General features: G+C 39.2%; 1 protein-coding gene across 3 annotated transcripts in view; it reads left to right on the forward strand.

Moving 5' to 3' along the window:
- LOC132392526 (coiled-coil domain-containing protein 148-like) overlaps window positions 1–21,922 on the forward strand; it is a 101,844-nt gene that overhangs the window by 61,815 nt on the left and 18,107 nt on the right. The window contains exons 8-11 of one of the 3 annotated variants that reach the window (XM_059966503.1): window positions 6,767–6,844; window positions 8,770–8,856; window positions 10,141–10,304; window positions 15,098–15,236. In XM_059966503.1, the coding sequence (XP_059822486.1) occupies window positions 6,767–6,844; window positions 8,770–8,856; window positions 10,141–10,304; window positions 15,098–15,236 (468 nt within the window). The remainder of the gene's footprint in view (window positions 1–6,766; window positions 6,845–8,769; window positions 8,857–10,140; window positions 10,305–15,097; window positions 15,237–21,922) is intronic. The other 2 variants (XM_059966504.1, XM_059966505.1) reach the window with 2 other exon arrangements.

A 21,922-nucleotide genomic window follows, 5' to 3' on the forward strand; every position in this document is an offset into this window, starting at 1 on the left:
TGGAAGGATGGTGAAGGTAGAGGGTAAAATGAATGCATCAAAATAGAGGAAATTCTGGACGAAAACCTGATGCAGTCTGCAAGAGAACTGTGACTTGGGAGAAGATTTGTTTTCCAGCAAGACAATGACCAAAGGATAAAACAAAATCTACACAGGCTTAAAACCTACAAAGTTAATGTCCTAGAGTGGCCAAGTCAGAGTCCAGACCTCAATTCAATGGAAAATTTGTGGCTAGACTTGAAAAGGGCAGCTCACTCACAATCCACAATCCCCATGCAATCTGATAGAACTTGAGCAGTTTTGTAAAGAAGATTAGGGAAAAATTGCAATGTCCAGATGTGTAAAGCTGGTAGAGACCTATCCACATAGATTCAAGAGTATAATTGCTGCCAAAGGTGCGTCTACTAAATACTGACTTGAAGGGAGTGAGAAATAGTGCAATCAATTACTTCGTGTTTAGCAATCATTATAAATTTAGACCAAATTGTAGAAATTTGTTTTCACTTTGATACAAAAGAGTCTTTTCTGTTGATCAGTGTCAAAAGGCCAAATTAAAATCGTGTGATTTGTTAAATAATAAAACATGAAAATTTCCAAGGGGGGTGGGGTGAATACTTTTTATTGGCACTTTGTATATTGTTTGATTAAACATTCTTGTTTGTTTAAATAATTAATTATGGATTATATGTAAAAATACATTAATTGCATCATCATCACACTACCACGTGATATGTGCATGCCCCACTTAAAGTAAAGATGATTACACCCACATTCTGTACTCTCGTGTCGCCTTTGAATTAATTAAATATTTTGAAGTTACAAAACATAACACCATCCATACACATCATTTCATTGAAACAAGGCATTGAAGTCAAAGTCAAAGTAAAATTTATTATCAGAGTGCATACATGTCACCACATACAACCCTAAGATTCTTTTTCTGTGGGCATACTTAGCAAATTTATAAAACAGTAACTGTAAACAGGATCTGTAAACTATAGACATCAGGAACCGTAAACTGTGAAAAGAATACTGTACAAATGCAGATAATAAATAGCGAGCATGAAATAACAAGATAAAAGAGTCTTTAAATGAGTGTAGTTGTCCTCTTTTGTTCAAGAGCCTGATGGTTGAGGGGCAGTAACTGTTTTTGAACTTGATGGTGCGAGTCCCGAGGCTCTTGTTCCTTCTACCTGATGGCAACAGCAGGAAAAGAGCATGGCCTGGGTGGTGATTATCTCTGATGTTGAATGCTGCTCTGCTACGACAACATTTCATGTAAATGTGCTCAATGGTTGGAAGGGTTTTATCTGTGATGGGTTGAATCCACCATGTTTTGTAGGATTTTCTGTTCAAAGGCATTGATGTTCCCATATCAATGAGGTAGTACAAAGGAAAACAATAATAGAATGCAGAATAAATTGTCACAGTAGCAGAGAAAGTGCATTGCAAGCAGACAATGAGGAGCAAAGCCATAGAAAGGTAGATTTGGAGGCCGAGTCCATTTATCATTCAATAGTCTTGTAACAATGGGATAGAAGCTGCCCTTGAACCTGGTGGTATGTGTGTTCAGCTTTTGTATCTTCCGTCTGATGGGAGAGGGTAGAAGAGAGAGTGTGTGAGTGATGTGTTGTCTTTTATTATGCTGGCAGCGAGAAGTATAGACAGAGTCCATGGAGGGGAGACTGTTGACTGATTTCTGTGATGTGCTGAACTCTGTCTATGACTCTGTAGTTTCTTACGATCACGGGCAGAACTGTTGCCATACCAAGCTATGAAACACCAGGGTAGAATGTTTTTTTATGATGCATCAGGAAAAATTTATGAGAGTCAAAGGCGACATGCCAAATTTCTTTGGTCTCATGAGAAACAAGAGGCACAGATGAGCTTTCTTGGGTATGGTGTCTACATGGTTGGACAAGTACAGTCTATTGGTGATCCTATTTGCTTGCATTAGAATTGTATCCTCCTTTGCCTTGCCTATCTGAATGCCTGCCTAAGTATCTTTTAAATGTAGTGATTATATTTGACACCACCACCTCTTCTGGCATTGGTTCTAGATATCAATCACTTTGTGTTAAAAAGAAAACTTTCCCTCAAATCCCCTTTACAACTTCCTTCTCTCACCTTGTTTTTGATAACCCTATCATGAGAAAAAGATTCTGACCATCAACCCTGTCTTTGCCTCTCATAATTTTATATACTTATTCAAGTTACTTCTCAGCCTGCTTCACTTAAAGGTAAACAAGACCAAACTCTACAATCTCCCTTTCCAACTAAGGACTTCCAATCAAAGTAACATTTTAATGCAGCTCCTCTGCACTTCCTTTGGTGTAATCACATCTTTCCTGTAGTGTATGTGGCGAATGCACATATTACTCCATGTTTGGGCTAATCAGTGTCTTTTGAAGTTACAACAAAACATCCCAACATTTATATTCAATGCCCTGACCTATGAAGGCAATCATGCCCTATTGCCTTTTTTGCCACTCTATCAGACTGTCTTTCCACTTTCATGGAACTATAGACGAAACTCCAAGGTTCCTGTAATAATTACTTAGCCCTCTGCCATTTATTGAACAAGTCCTACCCTCTCTGTGACTTCCCAAGATGCATTACCTCATACTGCCGAATTAAACTCCATCAGCCAATGCCTCGCCTACATTCCATATGATCTATATCCTGGCCTTAGACAACTTTTCTCCTTATCCACAACACCACAAATTTTCACAGTAATAGATCTCATACGTTCGATTCAAGCAATTAATATATACCACAACCATTGAGGTTCCCAGTACTGACCCCTGTAGTATACTACACGTCACAAACTTCCAATCAGGAAGACTTTTAATCAGGTGCCACCAGTGACCTCCAATCCACATACCTAATGGTTTCTTTATTGTTGCTGGTGACTTCAACTATGCTAACTTAAAAACTCTCCTGCCTAAGTTCTATCAGCTTGCTGGCTTTGCTACCAGAGGTGAGAACACATTAGACATGGTTTATACCAAAATCCATGCTGCACACAAGACTGCTGTCTGCCCCCATCCTGGATACTCAGACCACTTAACTATTATGCTAATTTCTGCATATAGACTTCTGAATAAATGTGTCAAACCAGTTCAAAGGGAGATAAATACCTGGGCAGAAGGAGCATTACAGGACTACTTTGAAAACAGGGACTGGAGCACGTTCAGGCAGGATGTGACTTACGACTCATATTAACACCGATGAATATCTGAGATCTATGACTGGCTATATAAAAAGGATGTCACCGTTATTAAATATGTCTCTGTGAGAGTAAATTAGAAGCCAAGGTTGACAGCAGAGGTCCAGGTACTGCTGAGAGATCAGGATACTGCCTTCAGTTTGGATAATAAGACAGCTCTTAGGTCAGCAAAAGCTGCACTTTCCCACGCAATCAGGAAGAGAATATACAGCCATTTCTGTGATTAATCTTCTGAACGAGTACATTATGTAGATCCTTATTAAATGTCTTACTGAAGTTGATATAGACAGCGTCTATTATTCCACCTTCATTAATCTTTTAAGTTACCTCTTCATAAAGTTCAATCAAATTAACAAGATAAGATATACTGACCATCTCTAATTAGCCCCTTTTTATCAAAATGTCTAATAATTTCTGTATCATTGATGGAAAGCTTATTGACCTCAGTTACATATGAGGTATTACAAGGGCAGGGTTGTAAATTTTGTATAAGTGACTTCAACAAGGCCTTTGACAAAGTTCCATATGGTCTGGAAAGTTATCGCAGGTGAGCTAGCCAACTGGATACAAAACTGGTAGAAGGTAGAGGGCGCAATACTTTTGCATTTGGAGGACTGTGACTATAGAGTCAGATGGAATCATGCCATTTGGCCCATCTGAACCATATCAACCAAGCTGTCTAGTGAGCTAGTCCCATTTACCTGCATTTGGCCCATATCCCTCTAAACCAGGGGTCAGCGACCTTTACCACTGAAAGAGCCACTTGGACCCGTTTCCCACAGAAAAGAAAACACTGGGAGCCGCAAAACCCACTTGACATTTAAAATGAAATAACACTGCATACAATGTTTTATTTTGCCTTTATGCTATGTATAAACAAACTATAATGTGTTGCATTTATGAAATTGATGAACTCCTGCAGAGAAAACAAAATTACATTTCTGCATGCAACAAAAACATTTTGAACTCCGAAAAAAAGGCGTTGGGTTGAAGGTTACTTTTAAGTAAAATACTCAACGTCTATTTGAGTCCTTCTTGTATTTATGAAAAACGCCAAACTTAAATTTGCCGCCAGCAGCAAACCAAAAATAATGTCAGCCAGCTGTCAACCTGAAAAATAAAAGGACGATTTCACTGAACAATGAAAACATATGAATATACGTAAAATAATAGGCAATTAAAATATTTATCATACTTGGTCAGGTTGACTCACACCTGACAATGCAGTCGTATTCAGTAGGGATGGATCGATGCTTAGGGGAGTGACCGGGAAGGATAATGTGTTTTTTTCCTCTCTGAACTCACAGAAGCGTTTCCCAAACGATGTTTGCATTGCGATGATTGCAGAATGTAAATACTCCGAATTTATCATGTCGTGACCTTGTTTGAACTCTCTCAAATTGGGGAAGTGAGACAATGTGCCTTTCTGTAAATCTCTGGCAAGCACTGTCAACTTGCGCTCGAATGCCAAAACATTCTCCAACATGTGCAGGGCTGTACGTTCTTACCCCTGAAGAGCTGTGTTCAGCGTGTTCAGGTGCGCTGTCATGTCTACCATGAAGTGTAGCTTTTCCAGCCACTCTGGCTGTTCCAGCTCAGGAAAGGTGAGCCCTTTGCTGCCCAGGAAAGTTTTCACTTCTTCCAGACACGCGACAAAGCATTTCAGCACCTCCCCTCTGGACAGCCAGCGATAAAAACACATTGTAGCGGTGTGCTACACGCAGTCAGTAAACTGCAGTCAAAGATAGCTTTATTCGAACGAAACAGCCTTGCTTTTAAGCCTCCCTCAACCCGCCCCTCATGGGCGCGGATGCTGCAAAAGACACGTACTCACAAACCCCCGTAGGCTATCTCCCTTAGCCTGAACGCTGGCTAATTGTGAGCCGGTTCGGATGTGTCAGGAAATGGGTCGCCACAACGTCTTATTTAGATTGTACAAGATCACCATAATCTTCAAATTTAGAATTACATTTCAAAAACTAACAAACTAACGTAAAATACATTTTAATTAAATACTGACCAATTATTTCCCAAAGCAACAGGGAGCCGCAGCACAGACGTAAAAGAGCCACATGTGGCTCCGGAGCCGCGGGTTGCCGACCCCCGCTCTAAACCTTTCCCATCTGTGTACCTGTTCATTAAATGTTGTAATTGTACCCATCTTTACTACTTCACCTGGCAGCTTGTTTCATGTACCCTCAAGCCCCTTTGTGGAAAAACTTTCCCATCAAGTACCTTTTAAATCTTTTTCCTTTCAACTTAAACCCAAGTCTTCCTGTTTTAAACTCCTCTACCCTGGAGAAAATACTGTGACCAGTTACCTTATCTATGCCCCTTCATGATTTTATAAACTTCCATAATGTTATCTCTCAGTTTCTTTGCTCTATGGAAAACAATCCCTGTATTGTATATCCAGTACTTGCTTATAACTCAAGCGCTCCTGACCAAGCAACATCCTTTTCTGCACAAACCTTAACTAAATTAGATTTTTCCTCTGGTATGGTGAGAAGAACTGCACACTATTCCATGTTGTTCTTGGTAGATACAGATGAGAAACACTGATCTCAACAGTAGCAATTCAATCCACAAACCTTCAAAAAACCCGCGCAAAGTGGCAACATAAATTCTGCAGATGCTGGAAATTTCAAGAAACGCACATGAAGTGAAACCCTCCAGCATTTCACTGCATAAGTCTTATCCTTGTTTGGCCTTCCAAAGTCAACACCTCACATTTCTCTACATTAAATTCCAGCTGCCATTTTTCAGTCTATTTTCCCCGCTGGTCAAGATCACATTGCAAGCTTTGATGGTATTCCTCACTGTTCACTATGTCCCAATCTTGGTGTCATCCACAAATTTGTTGATCCTGTTTCCCACATTATCAATTGAATCATTAGTATACCGGATAAACAATAATAGATACAGCACTGATCTCTGTGGCACTCCTCTGGTCACAGGCTTCCAGCTTGAGACAAAATTATCAGCAGCCACTCTTGGACTTCTGTCTCTGTCAGTGTTGAATCTAATTGATTACTTCATCCACAATGTCTGGTAACCTAACCTTCTGGACCATGTAGGACCATGTTAAAGGCCTTGCTAAACATGTAGACAATGTCCACTGTCCTTCCTTCATCAACCTTCTTAGTCACCTTCTTGAAAAGCTATTGGATTAGTTAGACATTTAGAAATGTGATTACTTGAGTGAAGTATGATGTTATCCTAAGGTGATGTCTTTTGGTTGGTCCTCATGTAGCTGTAGAGGCTGATTCAGGATCTATACGTTCTGGTGCAGTGTGGGCAAAAGTAAAAAGTGGCTGTAGTAAGTGATTGGGTCTTTTGATTGCTCTTCTCTCTTTTTGTAGTTACTGTTTTCGGCAGCACAGTGGAGGTCACTCTCATATAGCACAGCTCCGTCTTGAACAGATTTCCTCCAGTTGTATTTATTGAGTACAATGTCCTCTCAGTTTTTAGATGTAATTTTGAATTTCTTCAGACCAATTTTGATGTTATCTTTGAAGCATTTCCTTTGCCCACCAGGAGCTCGCTAATTTTCCTTCATCTGGGAGTGAAGGATCTGTTTGGGGAGATGGAGTTCAGCAACTGGATGACATCAGAGTAAGCGTTACTTTATTGTACTGGAGACAGGGTTCAGTTTAGCCTCTTCTAGAACACTGGTGTTAGTGTGCATGCCCTTTCAGTGGATCCTCAAAATCTTTTATAAGTCTCATTGGTCATACTATTCCAGAGCTTTCAAGTGCTTATGGTAGGTGGTCAATGACTTAGCTACATACAGGAATGTAGGAAGGACGTCTGCTCTAACGACCAAAAGTTTTGTTTGGACTTGTAGATTATGGTCTTCAAAGACTCTTTTCCTTAACCTTGCATGGGCTCCACTAGCACTACTCAGGTGGTGGTTGATCTCTTAGTTGATATCTGCTTTTGAGGAGAGAATTCTACCAGGGTAGGGAAAGTGGCCTACTTTTTCAAGAGCAATAGCATCAACTTTTATGGAGGGCTGCATAAATGGCTGGTTGGCCCAGGGCTCTGCATGCCTTGGCAAAGGCATTTAGGATACATTGGAAGTCTTTTTCTGAGAGGTCTGTGATTGCATTGTCGTCCACATACTGAAGCTCTTTGATAGTGACCTTGTTCTTGGCCTTGAACTGGTTGATGTTGAAAATCCTCTTGTCCATCCTATACATGATTCTTGACAATTCTTGGCCAGTGAGGTGAAGATGGGAGCAATAAAGATAGCAAATAGGGTGGGTGTGATGATGGAGCCCTGTTTGACTCCTGTCTTGAGAGTGAAAGGTTCTGATTTAGTGACACTACTGCTGAATACTGTGGCTGACATGCCATCATGCAGTAATCTCTGTATTCATTTCCCCACAGCCATTCCACTGACTGCCCTACCTCTCCGGTTCCCAACCCCCTGCAATTCTATTTTAAACCATCCTAAATAGCTCTAGCATACTTTCCTGCAAGGATTTTACTTCCCCTCCAGTTCAAGTGGGAACTGTCCCATTTGTATAGGTCTTACCTGCCCTGGAAGAGAATCCGATGATCTAAATAAAATGCCTAACTAAACTGATCCTGACTACAAAATGTCCACATCTCGCTATTCTCTGCACATTTATGTGCCTATCTAAGATACTTAAATGCTTCTGTCATTTTTGCCTCCTCTACCAACTTTGATTGAGCACTTTAGGCACATACCATGCAGTAAAAGTCTTGCCCCACAAATCTCCTTTGGGTTTGCCTCCTCTCACCTTAAATGCATGCTGTCTGGTAAATAACATTTTGACCCTGGAAGAAAGATACTGGTCATGTACTCTGTGTCTCCTATAACCTTACAAACTTCTGTCATGTGTCCCCTCAGCCTCTGCTACTTCCAAGAAAACAAAAGAATGCAATACTCCGGATGCAGCCTCACCAGAGTTTTTAAACTTGCAACGTAACTTCCTGACTCATGAATTCATGCCATCTCCACTTTCCATAAATTATTCCAAACAAGCACATTATCAAACTCTGGATCCTGGGAGTCAGTGTCTTCTTCTGTATCTGGATCTTTGACTTCTTGACCAATAGACTGCAATCAGTAAGGGTAGGCAGCAACGCCTGAATTATTCTAAACGCACGTGCTCCTCAAGTTGTGTCCCCAGCCCCCTACTCTACTCTCTGTACACTCGTGACTGCACGGGCAGATTCTGCTTCAACCCCATCTTCAAATATGCAAATTATACCACCAATTGTGGGCCATATTTCAAATAATGATGAGTTGGGCTAGAGACTTCAGTGATATGGTGTCATGACAACAACCTTTCCCTTAATGTCAACAAAACAAAAGAGCTGGTTATGGCCTTCAGAAAGGGAGGTTGGGGTGCGGGTGTGGGGGAGATGCAATGCTCATGGTCCTGTCTACATCAACAATGTTCAGAAGCTTTAGAACTTTAAGTTCTGAGGTGTGAACATCACCAATTCTGGTCTAACCACATTGATGTCATGGTCATAAAATCTCACTAACTACTTTCCTTCCTCAGAAGGCTAAAGAAATCCGGCATATCAACATCAACCACTTTTTATCGATGCACCATAGAAAACATTCTATCTGGATGCATCAGAACCTGGTATGGCAGCTGTTCTGTACTTGACCATAAGAAACTGTAAAGAGTTGTAGATGCAGCTCAGCACATGGCAGAAACCAGTCTTTCTCCCCTCCCCCACACCTCCCCATGGACACTGCCCAAACTTCTTGCTGCTCAGTAGATCAGCCAGCATTATCCTACCCACCCTGGTTATTCCCTCTTTCATTTCACCCCTTCCATTGGGCAGAAGATACCTGAAAGCACCGATTCACGTACAGCTTCTATCCACTGTTATTAGATCCTTGAATGAACCTCAGGCTATTGACATCAAAATCTACCTTATTACGATCTTGCTGTTTATTGTTTATCAACACTACAATTACTCTGTAGTTTCATGTTTATTCTACATTGCTATTGTTTTACTTTGTTCTATATCAATGTGCAGCATAATAATTTGATCTGTGTGAGCGGTATACAAGACAAGCTTTCCAATATTTCTTGGGATAAGTGACAATAATAAACCAGTAGCAATACAATGCAAAATATACAAACGTTTGTATTATTTTCCACCCTATCAACCTATACAACTACTTTCAATGAGCCATGAACTTAGACCACAAAATCCCTCTGTACATCAACATTGTTAGGGTTCTCCCAAATACTTGATCTCTCATAGTGTAGTGCTTCACACTTTGCTAGATTAAACCTCATTTGCCATTTATCTGTCCATATTTGCTACTGATCTAAATCCTGCTGTGTATCCTTTGTAATCGTCTACACTATTCAGCGTGACATAAAACATTGTATCGTCTGTGGATATGTATATTCAAAATTTAACTAATAAAGCGTCAACCTCTGAGATGTCATGGAAGTCTTTAGAACTTGACAAACATCATTCAATGCAAATAGGAAATACCGAGATTTTTACTAATACTCAAATATAATTGAGCTCACATATTCTGAAATATTTGCCAACAATTGTTACTCTCTCATTTGGTAGAGATCTGTAGTTTTTCAATCAGCATTAACAAGTTCTGCGAAAAAAAGAGTACAGTCGACATTTCAGGCCAAGACCCTTTAGCAGGTCTGCTGAGATGTCTTGGTCCAAAACGTCAACGTTACTCTTTTCCATAGATGCTGCCTGGCCTGCTGTGTTCCTCCAGCATCTTGTGTGTGTTGCTTGGATTTCCAGCATCTGCAGATTTTCTTTTATTTGTTAACAAGTTCTGTGCTGATTACAAATTTAATTTAGAATATTATTAGGCATGAACATGATTACAATGAGAATATCTACCAATACCTATACATGTTTTCCCGTATTATCAGAAAGAAATTCCCCCTCATCTTGATGACATTCCAGAGGTTCTACATTATTTGAAATGCCCCTATCCTGGGTTAAAGGCCTCTGTCATGCAGGAGTTCCAGAATCTCAATGCAAAATATAAATCTCAGCTCGAGGAGATCAACCTACAACTTAAGTCTGCAGACAGGTAATTAACAAATGTACAAAGAATGAATCTAAACATCTTCCTGTTTTATGAATGGTTAATTCATGAAAATGTAATATATGTAGTTGTAAAGAATACATATGAAATGTGAGTAAATCTTAATTTGTCATTCATATGTAATACACTGGACAACAATTTGTTTTGGAAGTGTTGCTTCCTCAAACTGCTTTTTGTTTAAGATAGATGACATGAAGCTGAACACATAATTTTAGACTACTTGAATCACATAGGAATTTGGAGAAACAGTAAATTAACTTTTATTGAATATAATGCATTTAATTGCATAGAACCGCTGATGCTTTGAATTGTGCAACTAAGCTAAAAACGTTTTGTTGATGATTTTCATTTGTACTCAGTGTCTGAGGCTTCTTGCTTGAGTGTCCAACACTCATCAGCCAGTATTGTGGGCAGCATTTTAGTTGACTTGAATTATGAATTGAAATAACATGTATAGGCTATTTTAAAAAATTGTGCTTCATAGTGAACTTCCATGATTGTCATGATCAGGAGCCTAAAATCCATAAGGTACAGCCAAAAGTATTCAGGAAGTAAAATCTTTGTTGTCCAGTGAAATCAAGTCTATGGCTTGACTTCCTTTATGCAAGGTAGGTCGTATCTAATTGATCTTATAGAGTTTTTCCAAGGAGGTTATTGGGAAAGTTAATGAAGAAAAGATAGTAGATGTTGTCTAAAGGTACTTTAGCAAGACCTTTGACAAGGTCCCACATGGGATGTTGGTCAAGTAAGTTTAGTTACTGAGCATTCAGGATGGATTCGACATTGACTTCACAGGAGAAGCCAGAGAGTGGTAGTAGATGGTTGCCTCTCTGTCTGGAAGCCTGGGACTAGTGGAGTGCTGTAGGGATTGGCATTGGGTTCTTTTTATGTTTATCATCTAGTTGATAATATGGTAAACTAAATCAACAGGTTTGTGGATGACTGAAAATCTGCAATTACAGCATATTAAGATAGATAAGTTCCAAGGGCCTCACCAAGTGCAGCCTAGGACTTTGTGGAAAGCTGAAGAAGAAATTGCAGCGGTGTTTTTGCTTCACTATTAACAACTGGCGAAGTTCCTAAAGACTGGAAGGTGGTTCATGTTTAAGAAATGTAACAAGGACAAGCTAAAGAGCCACAGGCCAGTCAGCCTGAGGTTAGAGGTGAGTAGGTTACCGGAGGGAATTCTGAGTGACAGGATCTGCTAAAATTTGGATAGACGGAGACTGATTATTTGTAGTCAGCATGGCTTTTTGCATGAAAAGTCACACCTTGATGAACATTTTAGAGTTGTTTTGCAGAGGTAACTGAAATGGTTGATGAGCATGGAGCAGTGGATGTGGTCTATTTGGACTTTAGCAAGGCTTTCAACAGAGTCCCACATGGTCGGTTGGTCTGGATTATTAGGTTCCATGGAATACAGAGAGAGCTTCTTAGGTGGCTTCAAAATTGGCTCAGAGGTAAGGAAAAATAATGGTGATGGTTGAAGGTTTGTTTTTCAGAATGGAGGTTCATGATTAATAGTGTGCTGCAGAGGTTGACATGGACACCCTTATTATTTGTTATTGTTATGAATGATTCAGATGTGAATGCAGAAAGCTTCACAAGTAGGTTTGGGGATGACACAAAATTATTTTGTTGAGTTGAAGAAGTGTTGTTGAGAGTAAAGAAGATTCTTGTAGATTACAGGGGGAGAAGTGGGCTGAGGAATGGCAAATGGATCAGATAGATCTGACGTGATGCAGTTTGGAAAGCCAAACCAGTGTAGAATTACACTAGGAATTGTAGGACACTAGGGATGTAATGGAACAGAGGAACTGGGGACTACAGTTATATAAATCATTGAAAGTGGCTTCATATGTAGTGTCAGGTGAAGAAAGAGTTTACCACACTGACCTTCATCAAGATATAGGGGTTGGGACATTATGCTGCAGTTGTATAAGTGTTTGCTGAAGCTATACCTGGAGTACTTTCTAAAGTTTTAATCTTCCTGTTATAAGAAAGACATTGTTAAACTGGAAAACATGCAGAAAACATCCACAAAATTGTTGCTAGGACCGGAGAGACTGAGTTATAGGGAGAGGTTGGCCAGTCTAGGCTTTATTTTTTGGAGCAACTAAGAATGAAGAAGGCTTATAGAAGTTAATAAAATCATGAGTGGCAGTCTTTTTCCCAGCACTGGGGAGTCCAAAACTGGGAGCTATAGATTTAGGGTAAGGGGAAAAATTTAAAAGGGACTTGAGGGACAAACTTTTCATGCAGAAAGTAGTGAGCATATGGTGTAAATAACGGGAGGAAGTGGTACAATAGTATCAGAAAGGAACATTTGGATAGGTATACACATGGGTGGGGCATAGAAGGATATGGGCCAAAATCAGGAAATTGGGACCATAGTTGGCATGGACTCATGGGGTCAAGGGACTGATATCTCTGCTGTATTGTTTTGTGACTGTATGATTCAATGAAGTTGAATTGCAAAATCATGACACTTTTGAACAATCAATATATTGAAAGTGACAGCAGGATACATTTATATCATTAATCTCTGCAACTTTTGCATTGCTCCAAGATTTGATCTGGACCTGGTATAAATCAGAACACCTTCACTGCAATAGGCATAGGTTTAGAGCAACTATATGAACAAAGAGAAGGGATTTCTGACATGCTTTTCTGCCAACAAGGGGACCTTGGACACAAATATCAGAGCCCTCAAAAAATTAGGTAAAGTTTCATTTCACAAAGTTGAGTCAGAGATTTGGGCTGAATGCCTTCTTCTGGCAGTGGATTAAAAGACCTGTTGTTAATCTTACAGCAGCAGGATTTGACTTTCTACATCCTTTTTCTCAAGCTTAAAAGCCATAGACAACGGTCAACTTACACCTGACTTCCATTCAAATAAGATGGTATTCCCTCAGTTTTGAAGCAATATATGTATATATAAATGTGAAACAATGCAACCAGGAAAAGATCTTCCAGAGTAACAGACACAAAATGTTGGAGGCACTCAGCAGGTCAAGCAGCATCTATGGGGGAGACTAGGCAGTCGACATTTTGGACTGAGACCCTTCATCAGTACTAGAAAGATGACAGAATAAGAAGGTGGGGGGGACAGGAAGGAATACAAGCTAGAAGGTAATAGGTGAAGCAAGATGGGTGAGGGAAGGGGGATGGATGAAGTAAGAAGCTAATAGGTGATAGGTGAAAAAAGGTAAAGGGCTGGAAAAGAAGGAATCTGATAAGAGAGCAAAGTGGACAATGGGAGAAGGGGAATCTGATAGGTGAGGAGAGTGAGCCATGGGAGAAAGGGCATCTGATAGAAGAGGAGAGCGGACCATGGGAGAAAGCATATACCAGTACATCCAACTTGTCTCCAGTAATTGTGTTGTTTAGCACATTCCTCCCTTGGATACTAGACTTTGTAACAGTAAGGCATCAGTCAGTCCATGTGGGCAGCAATGTCTCTCGTCCCATTACACTGAGCACTGGCCCTCACCAATGCTGTGTGCTCAGCCTGCTGCTGCTCACACTGTTGACGCATGACTGTGTCGCATGACCTAGCTCAATCCGTGTCATCAGGTTTGTGGATGACACAAAAGTGGTTAGCCTTATCAAGAACGATGACAAGATGGAATATTATAGAGTGTAAGTGGAGTGGCTGGTGGCTTGGTGTGAGAAGAACAACCTAAGCCTGAATGTGGAGAAGACAAAGGATATCATTGTGGGCTTCAGGAAGGTGCAGGTGAACCAACCTCCCTCTGCGAATACAAGCCCCCCTCCTCATCATTACTGTGCTTTACAGGAGCACCACTTAATGCGTCCTGACAAGTTGCAACACCATCTGATATGGGAGCAGTCGAGCATAAGAACAGAAGTTCCTACAAAGGACTGTGAGAACAGCTGAAAGCATCATAGGGGTCTCCCAACCATCCATCAGGGACACTTATCAGAGGCACTGCATATGCAGGGCCCTTAGTATTATTAAGGATCCCACACATCTATTCAGCAATCTCTTTGATTTTCTACCATCAGACAGGAGACGACAGAGCATAAAAACAAGAATGGTCAGGATGAGAAACAGTTTCTTCCCCCAGGCTATTAGGCTGAACTCCCTGCTGTACTGTATTCAAAGTGTTATGGGTTAGTCTATTCTGTACCTTACAATATTTAATATTAATCCACTTCAGTTTATTATTTATGTGTGAATCATCTGTAGATGTTATCCTTGCCTTCATAAGTTATCGTGTGTTATGTGTGTATGTGTACTACTATGCTTTACACCCTGGTTCAGAGAAATAACTTGTTTCTATATACCTTATATGGTTATGCATGTTACATACATGTATGTTAATTGACAATAAACTTGACTTGTCTTGACATTCTAAATTTTTTTAAGAGTTTGCTCTAAGAAAAGTACAATTTTTTTTGTCAGAAACCTACTGTTTGTGTCTGCTATCTTAATTAAGTGCAATTCATACTGGGGCATAACTGGGCAAAACTAAATCTTTAGAATTTTAACTTTTTCAAATAATTCCAGTGGAAGATAGGCAGTTTTATCACTGGAAGGCTCCAAATGTGTGAAGCAACTCAAGAGAAGTATCTTTGAAACGTACAGGAATTAGAATGAGCAGAAAATATCCATATGGAAATTTTCATACTTATTCTTTTCATCTTGCTCATCAAAATAAGAAAAGGCACCTCTTTTAAGATTACCTTTATTATATTACAGTTATGATTAAGTATGTTTTTGTGTTTATAATGATTAGCATATCTTTTTCCAGAAATTGTGGTTGGAATGAAGAAGAACATTGGACTTTTCAAGTTATTGCGGATTTGTATTCTCATGAGATACAGAATCGAAACATGCTTTACCTGGATATGATGATGAGGTTGCTACCACACAAGTCGAAGCAAGATATGGTTTGTCATTTAAACAGTGAAAGATGTGTGCACTGTTTCAAAATGTTATTTTGAAGTAATTTCTGTTTTTTTCAGATATGTGATATGAAACTGCTAGAGTTCCTTGAGTAGTCAAACTTCCAACAAATGACTAGCTGGGTTCGTAATTGAAACTTAAGAATCGATAAAACCAAATAGATAAAATACTTGTATTTATGATATTTCTCCAATTATGAATAAAAGTCAGAGCGCTGTAAGGAGTTTAAAATAGTAACATACAATTTCTGTGACTGATTTTGAGAAAGAAATCTAGGGGCTTCTAGTATTCAGTAGTGCAGTATTTTCAGTGCCTTCCAAATCTGTGACCTCTGCTGCTGAGAAGCACAGGGACAGAAGCATCATGAGATCACCACCACCTCCAAGTTCCAAGTCACACATCATCCTTACTTTGAAATATATTGCTGTTTGGCATTATTGCCAGATCTCAGTTCTGTAATATTCCACTCATCAACCCTGAGAGAGCCTTAAACTGCAGTTGTTGAAAAAGTTGGTTCCTGAGCACCTACCAAGAGCAACTGGTGTGGGTCAATAAATGATTGTCTTTTTAGAAACAGACAATTTATGTAAAATTAATAAAAAGTAAATTATTGCACATAAGAATATACTGGAGAATGATGTTATCAGTACAGTAGATTGGTACTAAAATTATATAAGCTATCATTTATATAGCACCTTAAAAGTGTGCTCTAACTTGGTTTTCAAGATACAATAGAGACATGCAAATTCTGAAAATAATGCAGAACTTGATGTTAAGAATTACTATTGTTTAGAACATAGTTAAGTAAGACAAAGTACGTAGTATATCAGTTCGTTTCATCATTGGTTGAATATTGTTTGAGCATTTATGGCTACCCATACTCTAAAGGATGAACTTGAAGCAAATGTGTTGTTTTTTATTACTACATTTGTTGTTTCTTAATATTTGTATTTCAGCCAAATAATGCCTTAATGTAGATGAAACTGGGACTGATTAAATGCCTTTGATATGTCATGAAGGTCTCACTGTGCTCCTCAACCATCTGGATGTAGCCAGATTGCTTAACATATTATAAAACAGTCCCAAATAATATTGCCTGCTGTTGGAGAGGTGCTGTGTTGCACTTGACCTGCTATTGATCTTGCTATATAAATGTTGGAATCCAAGGATGAAACTGACACTGCTCTTTGAAAGTAGGGTTATGGTGTAAGATTCATATTTTCACAAGTAAAATTTGGGACTAATATCGAAAACTCCCATTGCACAGAAAATTCAAGCATTTTTGGGAGCATTGCAAAGGAATGTCTGTACTCCTTATATTAGTAAATATACTATGTTCTTTCAAACCAAAATAACTGAGGCGGCTGATTGACTTAAATCAAATATCTTTTTTTTTTGCATTATTATATCATAAAATAGCTTTGGTACTTGAAGCCATTTAATCCACAAGTCAATGCCACTTCAAAGCAATCCAATCAGTTTCATTCTCCCGTTACTTCTACATAACATGTGAAGTCTCACTTTAATCCTATTAAGTTCATCTTTGAAAGCTCTGATTAATTATGCTTTCAGCACCTTTGCAACACAAATGAATTCCACATGCTGACTGCATTCTAAATTAACAAAAAATCCTCACATCCACCATGACACTATTATCCAGTATTTTAAATGTATGTTTCATGGAGTCAATTGTGCAGTCCAAGAAAGCCCAGTTATGATAAGTTAAATATTTGAGCCCAAGTAGCAATCTTTTTTCCATAGTTAGTCAACCACTTGTCTGGTTAAGTAAAAATTGGCTAGTATTCTTGCTTCTGGAATGCTATCCAATTAATTTATGAAATGAAGCATTTCTGGACAAATGAGTCTAAGATATAAACTCATTTGCTTTGCTTTCTAATAAAATAACATTAATAATGTAATTGACTAAGCACTCCAGTTAATTAGCCTTGAGTTTGTGTGTTGTATTTACCACATTATGTCTCAAGTAATTTACAAAATATTTCCAAAAATATGAAAGACATCTATTCATTTGTATTTGAATACATTTGAAATCTATGTATTTGAGTAAATCGATGCAAACTCGGAGCTTCAAAGAATAGAAGGCTACGCAGAAGGGAAATTCTAGGCAGTTTCTGGAGTAAGTTACATGGTCAGCACAACATTGTGGGCCGAAGAGTCAGAAGGTGTAGAGTCTCTATGGGTTGAGTTAAGAAATGGCAAGGGTAAAAGAACCCTAATGGCAGTTGTATACAGGCCTCCAAACAGCAGCCGGGATGTGGATTACAAATTTCAGTAGGAGATTGAAAAGCCATGTCAGAAGGACAATGTTATAATCATTTGGATTTTAACATGAAAGTGGATTGGGAAAACCAGACCAGTACTGGACCTCAAGAGAGAATTTTTGGAATGTCTAAGGGGGGAACTTCTTTACCCAGTGAGTGGTAGCTGTGTGGAACGAGCTTCCAGTAGAAGTGGTAGAGGCAGGTTCAATTTTGTCATTAAAAAAAAAATTGGATAGGTATATGGACAGGAAAGGAATGGAGGGTTATGGGCTGAGTGCAGGTAGGTGGGACTAGGTGAAAGTAAGCATTCAGCACAGACTAGAAGAGCTGAAATGGCCTGTTTCTGTGCTGTAATTGTTATATGGTTATATGATTTATATACGGATGGCTTTTTAGAACAGCTTGTTTTTGAGTCCACTAGGGGATTGGCTGTGCTGGATTGGGTGCTGTTCAATGATCCGGAGGTGATAACAAAGTTTAAGACTAAGGGACCCTTAGGAAACAGTGATCACAATATGATTGAGTTCACATTGAAATTTGAGAAAGAGAAACTAAATTCCAATGTGTTCGTATTTCAGTGGAATGAAGGAAATTACAGTGGCATGAGAGGGGAACTGGCTAAAGTTGACTGGAAAGGGACACCAGCAAGCAGGACAACAGAGCAGCAATGGCTAGAGTGTCTATAAAAAATGAGGGAAGTGCAAGACAGATATATTCCAAATAAGAAGAAATTTTCGAATGGAGGAATGTGGCTAACAAGTGAAGTCAGAGCCAAAGTAAAAGCAAAAGGGAGAGTGTACAAGGAAGCCAGAACTAGTGGGAAGATAGAGGATTGGGAAGCTTTTAAATACTTGCATAAGGAAACTAATTAGGAAGGAAAAGATGAATTATGAACAGAAGCTGGCAACTAATATCAAAGAAGATACTAAAAGCTTTTTTAAGTATATAAAGGGTAAAAGAGAGTTGAGAGTAGATGTAGTACCAATAGAAAATGATGCTGGAGATATTGAGAGTCTCAGAGATGGCAGAGGAACTGAATAGGTATTTTTCATCAGTCTTCACAGTGAAAGACATCTTCAGTATACTGGACATTCAAGAGTGTCAGGGGAAGTGAAGTAGGTGTAGTGATAATTACAACTGAGAAGGTGTGCAGGAAGCTTAATGGTCTGAGGGTGGATAAGTCTCCTGGACCTGATGGAATGCACCCTTGGGTTCTGAAGGAAGTAGCTGGAGAGATTGCGGAGGCATTAACAATGATATTTCAAGAATCGTTAGATTCTGCTATTGTACCAGATGACTGGAAAATTTCAAATGTTACTCCGCTATTTAATAAGGGTGGGAGGCAGCAGAAAGGAGACTATAGACCTGTTAGCCTGATATCAGTGGTTAGGAATTTGTTGGAATCGATTGTTATGAATGAGATTATGGAATTCCTGGAGGTACATGACAAGATTGGCCAAAACCAGCATACCAGACTAACCTACTGTAATTTTTTGAGGAAATTACAAGCAGGGTAGAGATGCAGTTGATGTGGTGTATTTGGATTTTCTGAAGGCCTTTGTTAAGGTGCTGCACATGAGGCTCTTTAGCAAGATAAAAGCCCATAGAATTACAGAGAAGTTACTTGCATGGGTGGAGCATTGGCTGACTGGCAGAAAACAGAGTGGGAATAAAAAGATCCTATTCTTGCTGGCAGCTAGTTACCAGTGGAGTTCCACACGGGTCAGTGTTGGGACCGATCCTTTTTACGATGTATTATGATGTCAGTGATTAGAGCTATGGGATTAATGGATTTGTGGCTAAATTTGCCAATGATACAAAGAGAGGTGGAGGAGCTGGTAGTATTTAGGAAACAGAGAGCCTGCAGAGAAACTTAGATAGTTTAGGGGAATGGGCAAAGAAGTGGCAAATGAAACACAAAATGCAAGGATGCAAAAGGACTTGGGAGTCCTTGTGCAGGATACCCTAAAAGTTAACTTACAGGTTGAGTTGGTGGTGAAGAAGGCGGATGCAATGTTGGCATTCATTTCTAGAGGTATAGAATATAAGAGCAGGATGTGATGTTGAGGCTCTATAAGGCACTCATGAGACAACACTTGGGGTATTGTGTGCGGTTTTGGGCTGCTTATTTTAGAAAGGATATACTGACATTGGAGAGGGTTCTGTGAAGATTTCTGAGAATGATTCCAGGAATGAAAGGTTACCATATGAGGAACGTCTGGCAGCCCTTGGACTTTATTCCCTGGAGTATAGGAGAATGGGGGGGGGGGGCGGGGGGATCTCACAGAAACATCCCGAATGTTAAAAGGCCTGAACAGATTAGATATGGCAAAGTTATTGCCTATGGTAGGGGAATCCAGGACATGAGGGCACGACTTCAGGATTGAAGGATGTCCATTTAGAACAGAAATGTAGAGAAATTACTTTAATCAGAAGGTGGTAAATCTGTGGAATTTGTTGCCATGAGCGGCTGTGGAGGCCATGTCATTGGGTGCAATAGATAGGTTCTTGATTAGCCAGGGCATAAAGGTCAAGGGGAGAAGGCAGGGGAGTGGGGATTACTGGAAGAATTGGATCAGCCCATGAATGAATGGTGGAGCAGACTCGATGGGCTGAATGGCCTATTTCTGCTCCTATATCTTATGGACATGATAATATGCTGTAGATTTCTGAACTGTTTTCACCTTCTCCCTGGGGCATATGTTATACTGAATGACTGAAGTACATGGGGACTGAAAGCCACCCTTTAAACCTGCTAATGTCAACAGCATGTTGAAATAAACCGGAGCATCTTGAAGAATCATGCAGTTGCAAGGAGAAGTTAAAAACTCTATACACAGAGCAATGGAGATCAGGATTGAATCTAGAACTCAGTAGCTATGCAACAGCAGATCTACTAACCGCACCAGTGTGGAGCTGAAAATATTCTATAGCGGGTAGATGGTAGAGCGTAAGCTTTGCTCTTGCTTTAAAGTCTTAATCTCTGGACATGCTTTCCCCCAGTTGTGCTATTGTATTTGAAGTGGTGGTGAATTTCACCAACAATAATCACATTGTCTGCACTGATAGCAGCTTGTTACATATATTCACAATTGTATATGAACACTTAGGCCTAAATCTCCTTTAAATTTGTCCCCTTACACCTTAAACGTGTGCACTTTAACTCTCAACTTACTGCCCTGGGAAAAATATTTATCACTATCCACCTTATCTTTGTCCCTATTAATACTATAATCTTCATAAAGCCATTCTCAATTAAATGAGAATAAACTCACCCTAACTAATCACACCTCATAACTAGATAGATAGATAGATAGATACTTTATTCATCCCCAAGGGGAAATTCAACATTTTTTCAGTGTCCCATACACTTATTGTAGCAAAACTAATTACATACAGTATTTAACTCAGTATAAATATGATATGCATCTAAAATCACCCTCCCAAAAAGCATTAATAAATAGCTTTTAAAAAGTTCTTAAATAGTTTACTGCAGGCATAACTACATAATAACTACAGGCATCTATGTCATCCTTCACAGAGAAAGAGCTCCCATAATATGTTTTCCATGACCTTGTTGTAGACCTTTATTGTTTGGGAAATGCAGTGGTGTAGTACCAGACAGAATGTTTAGTTTAAAACCTCCTTTTTAACACTTCAGTGAATGAGTTGATGATGATTTGGATCTTGACTCTCCAGGTTGAAGAGTTGCACATTAATCATTAAGGAAGAATCATCCCACACGGAGCTTGTTGAACATGCTGTGCAAAAGATTTTAGAGGATTGAAATGATGAAGCAAGCTTATCTGAGTCAAGTTTTCATTGAAATTTTGTCTAAAGTGAACCCATCGATTAGAGTTATGGTTTACATATTTTCGTATAGCAGATATGGAATTGAGATGAATTTCTTGTGCAAAGGATGCATATAATCCCCTTTGCTTAAAAACTTTTGTAAGGTTATAAGGTTAAAAAAAAAGGACAGATATTGTTGTTAATCCTGCCACACTATATTTTCCTTGATGTTTTCACATTATGAAGATTATACTCATCGTCTTTCTCGATGGATGGAATCCACATTGCAATTTAGAGATTTGTTCTTTGACCATTAGGAGGGAGGTGTTGAGGAGGAACTTTGTGATCATTTTTCTTGTAGTAGATGGCAGAGATTTACCATAATTGGATTTGTCTCCATTTTAGAAGATGGACAACTTTATAGCATCTCTAAGGCCTCCAAACAAGCCTCCTCTTCCTGAATGCAGGAGATGAAGTTATTCATTTGTAATATATCAAATTTTATAAATTAAGCAGGGATGCCATCTAGTTCTGTGGCCTTATTAATTTTAGTCGATAGTTGACCTTATCAGTTAGGGCAATGTCAAGACCAGACT

Source organism: Hypanus sabinus, chromosome 4, assembly GCF_030144855.1.
Source record: "Hypanus sabinus isolate sHypSab1 chromosome 4, sHypSab1.hap1, whole genome shotgun sequence".
NCBI classification, from domain to species: domain Eukaryota; kingdom Metazoa; phylum Chordata; class Chondrichthyes; order Myliobatiformes; family Dasyatidae; genus Hypanus; species Hypanus sabinus.